At 44.2% G+C, this 14,753-nt stretch overlaps 1 protein-coding gene across 1 annotated transcript in view; it reads left to right on the top strand.

Moving 5' to 3' along the window:
• The window catches only part of LOC144609317 (alpha-2,8-sialyltransferase 8F-like), an 89,956-nt gene that overhangs the window by 34,135 nt on the left and 41,068 nt on the right, over nucleotides 1-14,753 (top strand). The window contains exon 3 of the mRNA XM_078427749.1: nucleotides 13,697-13,783. Within this exon, the coding sequence (XP_078283875.1) occupies nucleotides 13,697-13,783 (87 nt within the window). The remainder of the gene's footprint in view (nucleotides 1-13,696; nucleotides 13,784-14,753) is intronic.

The following is a 14,753-nucleotide window of genomic DNA, read 5'->3' on the forward strand; positions in this document are numbered from 1 at the left end:
GTGGGTGAGGAGGGGTGGAGGAGAGAGTGGGGCTGGGGAGGAGAGAGTGGGGCGTGAGAGTGGGGCTGGGGAGGAGAGAGTGGTGGAATGGGGGGTGGAGGAGAGTGCGAGTGGGGGTGGGAGGGAGAGTGCTACTGGGGAGGAGGGTGGGGTGGGGAGGAGGGAAGAGTGCAGGTGGGGAGGAGGGGTGGGGGAAGGGGACAGCAGGGGTGGGGGGGAGGAGGGGGTGTTGGTGGGGGATGAGAGAGTGGGGGTTGGGGAGAAAGGGGACAGTGGGGGTCAGGGAAAATGGGAGAGTGGGGGGTAGGGAGAGGAGAGATAAGGGGGATTGAGTAGGGGGTTGAGGATGCTACACCAATACAGGAGAGGCTTTGGGTCCAAGGCTCCTCGGTCACACCCTCTCCCCTTCCCTGTACCGCCTTTAATTGCGCTCCCCCTCCCCTGGGGGAGCACGGCACCACAGTGAAGGAGAAAGAAGATGGCCGCTGGCAGGACGGTGTTAGAGGCTCCCTTTCCCTTCCTCACCCACCCCTCCCCTCTACCCCTCCTCTTCCCCCCCCCCATTGAGATTCTTTTTTTTTTAAGAGACAATTTATTTTAAAGAAAAAACGCGATTTCCCCAGGTCGCAATGGAAACCCTACGAGGAACTTGTCAATGTGCTTGCATATATTTTTACATTTATGTTAATGCATCTACAATATTTGTTCATTTCAATAAATAATAATCAAATGCAGACAGTTATTTAACAATATGTTAAAGATTAGTTACATTTATACAGTCTTACAGTTACAACCGGCCCTTTGAGGGCAACCATAATGCTGATGTGGCCCGAGGTGAAAATGAGTTTGACACCCCTGACTTAAGAGCTTGGTGGCATGGTGTCATGATAACAACCTGAATGGCCCTATGACTCTGTAACCTGAAGTCTCTTGCAAGCAGAGTTTGGAGGTGCCAAGGGTAGTAACTGCAGTGCATTTAAACTACTTGTCATTACATGGAGATGTGTGTTGCCATTTATATAATCAATCATGTCGGCAGTCCACCAAACCGAAGTTTGATCTTGAACACTTTTATTGCAACACCAAAGATTCACCAATTTAAAAAAAAAGATGCAATCACTCCATTCCTTTCATTGTGTCATATTTATTGTGTACTTGCCTTCAATCTGTTTCCTTCTCAAGCCCAAATCAGTGATGTAGTCTGTTTCCTCTCAATAGAAGCCAGCTTATTTCCTGTTTTGACCATTATAGAACAGTGCAATAGGAATAGGCCCTTCAGCCCACAATGTCTATGCTGAACATGATGCCATGTTCAACTAATCTCCTTTGCCTGCATGTAATCCATATCCCTCCATTCCCTGCAAATCAATCTGCCTATCTAAAAGCTAAAACACCACTATCGTCTCTGCCTCAACCAGCACAGTTAAGGCAACCACCATTCTCTGTGTAATAAACTTGTCCTTTATATTTATCCCCTCTTACCTTAAAGCTATGCCCCCTGATCTTTGATGTTTCCACCCTGGGGAAAAAGGTTTTAATTGTCAACCCTATCTATGCTTCACTTCATTTTATGTACTTCTATCAGGTTTCTCCTCAGCTTCCTTATGTCCAGAGAAAACAATCCAACTTTGTCCAACCTCTCCTTATAGCTATTATCCTCAAAACCAGGCAGAATTCCAGTAAAGCTCTCTGCACCCTTTCCAAAGCCTCCACATTCTCTTCTTGGAATGGGACGACCATAACTACACACAATATTCCAAATGTAGCCTAACCAAAGTCAGTATAAAGTTGACGATAAGCACAGAAAGCTGGAGTAGCTCAACGGATCAGGCAGCATCTCTGGAGAAAAGGAATAGGTGACGTTTTGGGTCGATGGCCTTCTTCAGACTGAGTCAGGGGAAAGGGAAATGAGAGGTATAGATGGTGACATAGAGAGAGAGATAGAGAACAAATGAATGAAAGATATGCAAAAATAACGATGATCAAAGAAAGGTGGAGCCCACAATGGTCCATTGTCGGCCGTGGGCTAGATGATAAGTTATACAGGCAGTGAAACTCAATGATGACAGTGAAACTAGTACAATGACTTGGGTGGGGGTGGGACGGGACACAGAGAGGGGGTTGCAAAGGTTACCTGAAGTTGGAGAAGTCAATATTTATACCGCTGGATTGTAAACTGTCCAAGCAAAATATTAGGTTTTGTTCCTCTAATTTGCGTATGACCTCACTCTGACAATGGAGGAGGCCCAGGTCAGAATGATCAGAATGGGAATGGGAAGGGAAGTTAAAGTGTTTGGCAACCGGGAGATCGTGTAAGCCAAGACAGACTGAGCACCTTCACACCTTTCCATGTCTTAAACAACAGAGGTCCCAGCACAGATTCCTGTGCAACTCCACTGCTCATAGACATCCAGCAGAGTAATACCCTTCCATCACTATTGTTTGTCTTCAATGAGTATGTCAGTTCTGGATTCAAATGACCAAGTCACCATGGATCTCATGCATCCTAATCTTCTGGATCACCCTACTATGAGGGACATTATCAAATTCCTTACTAAAATCCAAGTAGAAAATATCCACTACTCTACCATCATCGATCAACTTCATCACCTCTTAAATTTCAGTCATGTTCGTAAGACATGACATGCTTAATGGGTGAAGCCATGCTGACTGCCCCTAATTAACTCATTCTCTTCCAAATGGGTGTAAATGCTATCCTGAGGAATCCTCCCCAGTAGCATCCTTTTCACTGTTGTGAGGCCCACTGGCATATAATATCTTGTTTTATCTCTACTTTCCTTCCTAAACAAACTGACAACATTGGCTGTGTAGGAAGGAACTGTAGATGCTGGTTAAAAAAATCGAAGATAGGCACAAAATGCTGGAGTAACTTTTTGAACTTTAGGCAGCACCTTTTGAGAAAAGGAATATGTGACATTTTGGGTTGAGACTGGGACATGTCGGGTCTGAAGAAGGGTCTTGACCCGAAATGTCACCTATTCCTTTTCTCCAGAGATGTTGTCTGACCCGCTGAATTACTCCAGCATTTTGTGTTCAACAACATTGGCTAATCTCCGGTCCCCTGAGACCTCACCTGTGGTTAAAGGGAATATGGCTTCATCCATCTTTTTCAGGCCAACTGTTCAGAACGTGCTGATCACTGTTCTAAAACTACTCTTCCACTGAAACACCAATCACCTGGCCAGGCTTGTTTCCTGGTACAAGATCCTGTCCAGCTACTCATTGAGTTGGACTATCCACTCATTGCTTCAGGAAACCCTCAGAGTCCTGGAGTCATATAGTTTGAAAACAGGCCCTTCAACCTAACTTACCTACACCAACCAACAAGGGGCCTTGTCTGCCCTTTCTAAATGGGAGGTGTTTGAACCATTAATTGTCAAGTTTGAGAGTGATGCATCTATCTCCGCTCCACACTTCTTTGTACAGTGTTTAAATGGATAACAAATGCTTTCAATCTTTGTTCCTGAATCCATCTAATCCTGATACTGGTGGCTTGAGGGTATAGTGTGCTACAGTTATTTAGAATTTGCTTCCCAACTATCGATGGCCATTTTTCCAAGTGTTTGCAACATCTTTCCAGAGCATGTGTATACTAGGACTTTACTCATTATTACTGGGAAGTGATACCGTTGGGTATCTTACCCCATCACTGGGCAGTCTGAAGCAGCGTTCACACCATGTAGCCCAGACCATCTCACAAATGAATCTGTGTGGTGAACCTGTGGAAATCGTTGCCACAGATGATTGCAGAGGCCAAATCATTGGGTATTTTTAAAGTGGAGATTGACAGGTTCTTGATTAGTAAGGGTGTCAAAGGTTACAGAGAGAAGGCAGGAGAATGGGGTTGAGAAGGAAAGTTAGAGTAGACCGAATGGCCAAATCCTGCTGCTATGATTTATGAAAATGGCCTCCCTTCCATTGACTCCACCTACACTTCACGCTGCCTCAGCAAGGCCACCACCATAATCAAGAACCAAACTCGCCCTGTGCACTTCCTCTTCTCCCCTCTCCCATCAAGCAAGAAGTACAGAAGTTTGAAAATGCATACTTCCAGATTCAGGAACAGTTTCTTCCCAGCTGTTATTAGGCAACCAAACAGTTCACTCATCAGCTAGAGTGCGGTCCTCACCTCCTATCTACATAATTGGAGACCTTTGAACACAACTGAAATCAGACTTTATCGAAGTTCAATGTTATATCTTGCACTGAATGTGTACTAACCTTTATCCTTTACCTGTGAACTGTGGATTGCTTGATTTTTATAGCTGTTTCTTTGACTGGATGGCATGCAAACAAAACCTTTTCACTGTACCTCAGTACATGTGACAATAATAAATTAAACTAAACTAAATTCACTGCAGTGTCCTGACCTGTACTTTAATGTTAATTGTAAACTCACGGCTGCCTTTTGTTACATTGCCATTCTTGGCAAGGATAGCATTCGATACCAGGGAGCACCATTGTCACCTTTGCTTTTCTAGGTTTATTTGAATGGAGCGTTACTTTTACATTCTATTATTTTCAGGTTCGGGATCAAGCTGATCAGCAACATAGAAACATAGAAACATAGAAAATAGGTGCAGGAGTAGGCCATTCGGCCCTTCGAGCCTGCACCGCCATTCAATATGATCATGGCTGATCATCCAGCTCAGTAGCCTGTACCTGCCTTCTCTCCATACCCCCTGATCCCTTTAGCAAAAAGGGCCACATCTAACTCCCTCTTAAATATAGCCAATGAACTGGCCTCAACTACCTTCTGTGGCAGAGAATTCCACAGACTCACCACTCTGTGTGAAGAAATGTTTTCTCATCTCGGTCCTAAAAGACTTCCCCCTTATCCTTAAGCTGTGACCCCTGGTTCTGGACTCCCCCAACATCGGGAACAATCTTCCCGCATCTAGCCTCTCCAACCCCTTAAGAATTTTATATGTTTCTATAAGATCCCCCCTCAGTCTTCTAAATTCCAGCGAGTACAAGCCCAGTCTATCCAGTCTTTCCTCATATGAAAGTCCCGCCATCCCAGGGATCAATCTGGTGAACCTTCTCTGTACTCCCTCTAAGGCAAGAACGTCTTTCCTCAGGTTAGGAGACCAAAACTGCACACAATACTCCAGGTGCGGCCTCACCAAGGCCCTGTACAACTGCAGCAGAACCTCCCTGCTCCTAAACTCAAATCCTCTTGCTATGAATGCCAACATACCATTCACTTTCTTCACTGCCTGCTGCACCTGCATGCTTGCTTTCAATGACTGGTGTACCATGACACCCAGGTCACGTTGCATCTCCCCTTCTCCCAATCAGTCACCATTCAGGTAATACTCTGCTTTCCTGTTCTTGCAGCCAAAGTGGATAACCTCATATTTATCCACATTATATTGCATCTGCCATGCATTTGCCCACTCCCCTAATCTATCCAAGTCACTCTGCAGCCTCCTAGCATCCTCCTCGCAGCTAACACTGCCACCCAGCTTCGTGTCATCCGCAAACTTAGAGATGTTGCATTCAATTCCCTCGTCCAAGTCATTAATATACACTGTAAATAACTGGTGTCCCAGCACTGAGCCTTGCGGTACCCCACTAGTCACTGCCTGCCATTCCGAAAAGGACCCGTTTATTCACACTCTTTGCTTCCTGTCCGCCAACCAATTTTCTATCCACCTCAACACTGAACCCTCAATACCGTGTGCTTTAAGTTTGTACACCAATCTCCTATGTGGGACCTTGTCGAAGGCCTTCTGAAAGTCCAGATATAACACATCGACTGGTTCTCCCTTATCCACTCTACTAGTTACATCCTCGAAAAATTCTATAAGATTCGTCAGACATGATTTGCCTTTTGTAATTCCATGCTGACTTTGTCCGATGATTTCACCACTTTCCAAATGTGATGCTATCACATCTTTAATAATTGACTCTAGCATTTTCCCCACTACCGATGTTAGGCTGACTGGTCTATAATTCCCCGTTTTCTCTCCCTCCCTTTTTAAAAAGTGGGGTTACATTAGCCACTCCAGTCCTCAGGAACTACTCCAGAATCTAAAGAGTTTTGAAAAATTATCACTAATGCATCCACTATTTCTGAGGCTACTTCCTTATAACATAACATAACATAACATAACAACACTTTATTGTCACTCGGCACAACACCGAGCGAAATTTTATGCACTCTGGGATGCAGCCTATCTGGCCCTGGGGATTTATCTGCCTTTAATCCATTTAATTTACCTAACACCACTTCCTGACTAACCTGGATTTCCCTCAGTTCCTCCATCTCATTAGACCCCCGGTCCCCCGCTATTTCCGGCAGACGGTTTATGTCTTCCTTAGTGAAGACAGAACCAAAGTATTTGTTCAATTGGTCTGCCATCTCCTTGTTCCCTATGATCAATTCACCTGTTTCCGACTGCAAGGGACCTACATTTGTCTTAACTAATCTTTTTCTCTTGACATATCTATAAAAGCTTTTGCAGTCAGTTTTTATGTTCCTTGCCAGTTTTCCCTCATAATCTATTTCCCTTTCCTAATTAAGCCCTTTGTCCTCCTCTGCTGGACTCTGAATTTCTCCCAGTCCTCTGGTATGCTACTTTTTCTGGCTAATCCGTATGCTTCATCTTTTGTTCTAATACTATCCTTGATTTCCCTTGTTAGCCACGGATGCACTACCTTTCCTGTTTGTTCTTTTGCCAAACTGGGATGAACACTTGTTGTAGTTCATCCATGCGACCTTTAAATGCCTTCCATTGCATGTCCACCGTCAACCCTTTCAGCATCAATCTTGGACAATTCACGCCTCATACCCTCAAAGTTACCTTTCTTTAAGTTCAGAACACTTGTTTCTGTATTGACTTTGTCACTCTCCATCCTAATGAAGAACTCTACCATATTATGATCACTCTTGCCCAAGGGGCCTTGCACAACAAGACTGCTAACTAACCCTTCCTCATTACTCAATACCCAGTCTAGAATGGCCTGTTCTCTCGTTGGTTCCTCGACATGTTGGTTTAGAAAACCATCTCTCAAACATTCCAAGAAATCCTCTTCCTCAGCACCCCTGCCAGTTTGGTTCACCCAATCTATATGTAGATTGAAGTCACCCATTATAACTGCTGCACCTTTAGTGCACGCATTTCTAATTTCTTGCTTGATGCCATCCCCAACCTCACTACTGCTGTTAGGTGGCCTGTACACAACTCCCACTAGCGTTTTCTGCCCCTTTCGTAGCTCTACCCATATCGATTCCACTTCCTCCAAGCTAATGTCCTTCCTTTCCACTGCTTTAATCTCCTCTCTAACCAGTAACGCTACCCCACCTCCTTTTCCTTTCTGTCTATCCCGCCTGAATATAGACTATCCCTGGATGTTGAGCTCCCAGCCTTGGTCACCCTGGAGCCATGTCTCCGTAATCCCAACTATATCATAATCATTAATAACTATCTCCACATTTAATTCATCCACCTTATTACGTATACACGTTGCATTGAGACACAAAGCCTTCAGGCTTGTTTTTACAACTCTCTTGCCCCTTATACAATTATGTTGAAAAGTGTCCCTTTTTGATTTTTGCCCAGGATTTGTCTGCCTGCCACTTTTACTTTTCACCTTGCTACCTGTTGCTTCTACCCTCATTTTACACCCCTCTGTCTCTCTGCTCCTGCTCCCATCCCCCTGCCACATTAGTTTAAATCCTCCCCGACAGCACTAGAAAACACTCCCCCTAGGACATTGGTTCCATTCCAGCTCAGGTGCAGACCGTCCTGTTTGTACTGGTCCCAACTGCAGTGTCCCGATTATTCCCAGATCAGGGCATAATATTTATGAGAAGGGAACATGCTTATTTATGGGCATGAAATGTTTTTAGAAATCTTGATGCTGAAGGTCACGTTATCAGATTAAACTGGGCAAATAACCGCATTGCAAATTCATAGATATGACACAATATGATGTTCACTCTATTTCCTCTTTAGTATGTCAACTGACCTGTTGAACAAAAGCTCAAAACCAGATTTAATAAAATTGAATCTTTAACAGCATTTGAGTCACATAAGCATGCGTGTAAACCACTGACGTCTGATAACTTCTTATTTGATGTACTGTTCTATCTTATCGCTTATTGCACTATCCACCGGTGGTGCCAGCAATGGTTGCCTCGCCAACAGTCTGCCTGTCCCTTCCTTCTTTTGTTGTTTGTTTGTATGTGTTAAATGTATGTTTTAGTGTTCTTATAAATGTATGTTTTATGTGGGGAGGGGGAGTTGGGGAACTTTTTCTAATCTCTTATCTCGACGGAGATGCAATTATTTTCTCTCTATCGTATCTCCGTCTGCACTGTGGCCTAACATCGAGGAGTTGGCGGTCTTTGCTGGAGACCGACTTTGGCGGCTCCACCGCGGGAGCCTGCGGACTTACCATCGTGGAGCCCGTGATCCCTTTGCCAGGGATCGACCTTTGAGCTCTACCGCGGGAGCCTGCGGACTAACATCGTAGAGCTCGCGGTCTCTGGTCAGAGACCGACTTCGGGAGCACCAAGCCGTGGGAGCTTGGACCGCCCCGAAGCGCCCCGACCGCTGGCTGTGGTAGCTTCGATTGCCCCGACTGGGGATGGTTCAACTACCCTGACCGCGGGAGAATAAAGAGGAAGAAGTTGGACTTTATTGCCTTCCATCACAGTGAGGAACGTGGGGAATTTGCTGTGGTGGATATTTATGTCAACTTTCATGTAGTTGTGTGTCTTGTTGCTTTTTTTTTTAGTATGGCTCTATGGTAATTCAAATTTCACTGTTCCTTAATTGGTACACGTGACAATAAACTGACCTTGAAACTTTGACCTTGAAACCTTAAATTACAACTCCTGTAACATTTAGCTGAAACATTACCCACATAAATGAATTAGCCAGATTCAGTCTGTTAGTTTGGCAGGTGGTCTTCTCTGAGCTTGAACTCATGGTCATCCATATTATGGTAGCTGTTTCCAATGTTTCTTACTCTATATTTCTTACACCATATGTTCCAGATCAAATCTTACACTAAATAACAAGCCTCACAGCTTGGACTTCAGCTCATATAAATGAATTAGCCAAACTCACTCTGCTGGTATTTAGGATAGGGTAGGGTATGGGGGGGGGGGGGGGGGGGGGTAGTAGTCTTGACTGAGCTTTGAGATCAGAGCTCTCCTTCTTGTGATGTTCTTCCCAGATGTCTCGGTGTCTTGGATCACTCTATCTTCAGTCTTCTAAAGGAAGCCTGTGCTCTTAACTAGGGCTCCCACAACTCTTGTCAATCATTTGAAATTGTCACTCATCCAAGGACTGAATAAGCAAAACACATAGAGTCATAGAGTGATGCAGCGTGGGAACAGACCCTTCTGCCCAACTTGCCCGCGCCGACCAACATGTCCCATCTACACTGGTCCCACCTGCCTGCATTTTGGCTCGTATCCCTGCAAACCTTTTCTATCCGTATACCTGTCTAATTGTTTCTTAAATGTTGTGATAGTCGCTGCATCAACTACCTCCTCTGGTAGCTCGTTCCATACACCCACCATCCTTTATGTGGAAAAATGACCCCTCAGATTCCTATTAAATCTTTCCCCCTACACCATAAACGTATGTCCTCTGGATCTCGATTTCCGCTACTCCAGGCAAGAGCTTCTTTCCTTATCAAGCGAGAGAATTCTAGTTGTCTGTTCATATTTTGCTTCACATCTTTGCAAATATGGCTGTTCCCAGGCACCTTATCTTCTAAGTTCAGACTTTCGCCTTGAATACAAAGTGCCGGAGTAACTCAGGGGGTCAGGTAACATCTCTGGAGGACATGGATAGGTGATCTTTCAGGTTGGGCCCTTCTTCAGATTATCAGTTGCTTATCCATGTCCACCAGAGATGCTGTCTGACATGCTGTGTTACCTCAGCACTGTGTGTTCTATGCAAGATTCCAGTATCTGCAATTCTTTGTCTCTACAAAGCCATGAAGTTATCTTCAGCTATACTCTCACCATATGTCGATCATGTGACCTTTTTCAACAGAGCTTTATTCAACAGTTCAACAGAACTTTATTTGTCATTCGGTACCGAGGTACCGAACGAAACTACATAGCAGTCATACACAAAAAAGAACACAAGACACATAACCCCAACACAAACGTCCATCACAGTGACTCCAAACACCCCCTCACTGTGATGGAGGCAACAAAACTTCCACTCTCTTCCCCACGCCCACGGACAGACAGCTCGTCCCGAACCGACCCTTGTTTTTGTTGTCATAGGTTTTGTCTCTCCCTGTCTCTCCCTGTCTCTCCCTGTCTCTCCTTGTCTCTCCCTGTCTCTCCCTGTCTCTCCTTGTCTCTCCTTGTCTCTCCCTGTCTCTCCTTGTCTCGCAACATCCTCCCAGATCATCTCCAGTTACATCCCCCCCCCCCCCCCCCCCCCCCCACCCCCTTTTGATTCATTGAACATTTAGTTAATTGGATCACACTGAACATTGACTGAAGAAGGGTTTGGAGCCGAAATGTCACCTATTCCTTTTCTCCAGAGATTCTGCCTGACCCACTGATTTACTCCAGCATTTTGTATCTAAATTTGGTGTAAATCAGCATCTGCAGTTCTATCATACATACAGAACATTGGCTGTATTTCATCTGATATTATCAGATATCTGAATCATCACCATGTTGCAATTCTTTCTGCAAGGCATAGCCATGCAAATAGCATTTGAACTATTTATGCTACAATTATGCTGGATGACATTGATCAATGTTCTGTTGAGTTTAATAAGCTGTTCTTTAATCCATTGCAAGTAGTCAGGCCAGAGCCTAACTTCAGTAATATATTTTTAGACAATAGACAATAGTTGCAGGAGTAGGCCATTTTGGCCCTTCGAGCCAGCACCACCATTCAATGTGATCATGGCTGATCATTCTCAATCAGTACCCCGTTCCTGCCTTCTCCCCATACTCCCTGACTCCGCTAATCTTATACGTTTCGATAAGATCTCTTCTCATCCTTCTAAATTCCAGTGTATACAAGCCTAGTCGCACCAGTCTTTCAACATATGACAGTCCTGCCATTCCGGGAATTAACCTAGTAAACCTAAGCTGCACGCCCTCAATAGCAAGAATATCCTTCCTCAAATTTGGAGACCAAAACTGCACACAGTACTCCAGGTGAGGTCTCACTAGGGCCTTGTACAACTGCAGAAGGACCTCTTTGCTCCTATACTCAACTCCTCTTGTTATGAAGGCCAACATTCCATTGGCTTTCTTCACTGCCTGCTGTAACTGCATGCTTTCTTTCAGTGACTGATGCACTAGGACACCCAGATCTCGTTGTGCATCCCCTTTTCCTAACTTGACACCATTCAGATAATACTCTGCCTTCCTATTCTTACCACCAAAGTGGATAACCTCACATTTATCCACATTAAACTGCATCTGCCATGCATCCGCCCACTCACACAACCTGTCCAAGTCACCCTGCAACCTCATAGCATCTTCCTCACCGTTGACACTACCACCCAGCTTTGTATCATCTGCAAATTTGCTAATGGTACTTTTAATCCCTTCATCCAAGTTATTACAAGCTATATTGTAAATAGCTGCGGTCCCAGCACCGAGCCTTGCGGTACCCCACTAGTTACTGCCTGCCATTCTGAAAAGGACCCATTTATCCCCACTCTTTGCTTTCTGTCAAAGAGTGGGGATACTTCAGTTTGCAGATTATCATTTATCTGCTCTTTCTTGCAGTTCTTTGTAAAGGCCAATAAGGATATAGTCCAATACATAGATTTCTTTTTTTGCTTGCCAATGTTTTGTGATGGGGTTGCTTGATCTTTTTTCCTGGTTAGTTGCCCTTTATCATAGTTTTCCATTTAGCATATGAGAGGTGGTATGTTCCCTCCCAGATTTGTATTAGTTCATTGTCTCTATCAGATTTCCAATCTTAGTCTGATTAACCCTGACTGCATCTTCCTGTTGATCCATTGGCGGTTATCAATGCTGCCCTTCTTGGACACCTAACCTTGCCAATTCATCTGTTCATGCACTCCCTGCAGGGAAAAGTGTGGTGCATTTTTACTTTGATTATACCAAGGGCTGCCTGAATGATGTACTTGAGAAAGGGTGATACCAAGCCCCTCATTTCCGATAGTGCCAAAAAGTCAGTTAGGCTGTTACATACAGACATGCTGCCTGAGTACATGTCTACATGTCTACTGGGAGGGGAAACTTGTCAGGGTGGCTGACGACATATTGGCCTGCTGCTAGTTTAGATGTCATAATGCACGAAGTCCGTAATGCAGCTTTATAGAGCTTTGGTTAGGTCGCATTTTGAGTTTAGCATGCAGTTCTGGTTTCCCCATTGCAGGAAAGATTTGGAGGCTTTGGAAAGTGTGCAGAGGAGGTTTACCAGAGTGATGCCTGTATTAGGGGGTATTAGCTACAGGGAGAACTTGGTTTGTTTTCTCTGGAACGTGGGAAAGTGCAGGGAAGACCTGATAAAAGTATGCAAAATTATGACAGGCATAGATGGGGTAAACGGAAGCTTGTTCCCAGGATGGAAAAATCAAATACTAGAGAGCATACCTTTAAGGTGAGACAGGCATAGTTTAAAAGAGCTCTCCTTGTGATGGTTCTTCCCAGGATGTCTCAGACCACCCTTTGATATGATTTTTCCTTCAATCTTCTAAAGGTAGCTTTTGTTCTGGCCGAGGGCTATCATGACTCTTAACCCAATCATTTCAACCAGTTACTCATAGAATGTTGAACATAGAACAATACAGCACACAAATAGATAGATCGACCCACAATGTCTATGCCCAACATTGTGCCAAGACCAACTCTCATCTGCCTGCACACAAATCTATATCCCTTCATTACCTACATATACATATGCCTATTCAAAGGTCTCTTAAATACCGCTATCATATCAGCCTCCACCACCATCCGCGGCAATTCATTCCTGGCACTCACCATCTCTGAGTAAAAGGTTGTCCCATACATCTTTAAACTTTGCCATCTCTCACCTAAAATTTCCATCCCAGGAAAAATGTTCTGACTGTCCACCTGGTCTATACCTATCATTATTTTTTACATGCATCCATTAGATCTTCTATTTTTCTATCTCCCCTCAATCTCTGGCATTCCAGAGAAAATAATCCATGTCTCTCCAATCACTCCTGTAGCTAATACCCGGCATCATTCTGGTAAACCTCCTGTACACCATTTCTAAAGCCTCCACATCGTTCATATAATGGGGCGACTAATACTGCATGCATGCAGTGCCCTAACCAAAGTCCTATAAAGCTGCATCATAACTTGCAGACTCTAAAACTCAATGCTAAGAATTAGACTTAGATCAGACTTAAGAAAATAAGCATGCCGAATGCCTTCATTACCTCTCTATCTACTAGTGTAGTTATTTTCAGGGAGTTATGGACTTGTATCCCAAGATCCCTCTGTACATAAGTGCTGTTAAGGGTCATGACATTAATTGTATATTTTCCGCTTACACGTGATCTCCCAAAGTTCAACTCCTCACACTTGCGCCTTCTCTCCGTGACTGCGTGAGTTTGCTCCTGGTGCTCCAAACTTTGGGATCTACTTCTACTATATTTGCGTATTGTTTCTCACACGGTAGACTTTGCTCACCTTTTACACTCTGTTATTTGTTTTTTTTGCTCTTAGGTTTGCCGAGAAGGATTATGTTAAACTGTTCAAGGTACTTCAGAAATGTAGATGGGTAAGGAACAAAAAAGAGCACGAGAAGTTGAGGTAATTCGTAAACTTTATTATTTCTGAAATGCAAATGAACTTCCTTTAAACTATTCATGAAAACAAATTCATAACGAGTCGAGTAGATCGGGTAGTCAAAAGGGCTTTTGGCACTTTGGCCTTCATCAGTCAGAGTGTTGAGTATCGAAGTTGGGAGGTTATGTTGCAGTTGTATAAGACGTTGGTGAGACCGCATTTAGAGTATTGTGTTCAGTTCTGGGCACCATGTTATAGGAAAGATATTGTCAAGCTTGAAAGGGTTCAGAAAAGATTTACAAGAATGTTGCCAGGACTAGAGGGTGTGAGCTATATGGAGAGGTTGAGTAGGCTGGGTCTCTATTCCATGGAGCGCAGGAGGATGAGGGGAGATCTTATAGAGGTATACAAAATCATGAGAGGAATAGATTGGGTAGATGCATAGTGTCTTTTGCCCAGAGTAAAGGAATCGAGGACCAGAGGACCAGAGGACATAGGTTCAAGGTTAAGGGGAAAAGATTTAATAGGAATCCAAGGGGTAACTTTTTCACACAAAGGGTGGTGGGTGTATGGAACAAGCTGTCAGAGGAGCTAGTTGAGACTGGGACTCTCCCATCATGTAAGAAGGTTAGACAGGCACATGGATAGGACAGGTTTGGAGGGATATGGACCAAGCACAAGCAAGTGGGACTAGTGTATCTGGGACATTGTTGGCAGGTGTGGGCGAGTTCAATAGTCAATAGTCAAGTTTATTTGTCACATACACATAAATATGCAGTGAAATGAAAGATTACCCAAAGAGCAATAAAAAATAAGCAATAACACACACAATCATGAACCAACACCAAACAAAAGAAACATCCATCACAGTGAGTCTCCTCCAGTCACCTCCTCACTGTGATGGAAGGCCAGAATGTCTTTTCTCTTCCCCTGCCATCTTCTCCCGTGGTCGTGCTGTTGAAGTTGCCACGTTCCAGGCGGCGCCGGACAGTGA

The sequence above is a fragment of the Rhinoraja longicauda genome, chromosome 2 (genome assembly GCF_053455715.1).
Source record: "Rhinoraja longicauda isolate Sanriku21f chromosome 2, sRhiLon1.1, whole genome shotgun sequence".
In the NCBI taxonomy this organism is placed as follows: domain Eukaryota; kingdom Metazoa; phylum Chordata; class Chondrichthyes; order Rajiformes; family Arhynchobatidae; genus Rhinoraja; species Rhinoraja longicauda.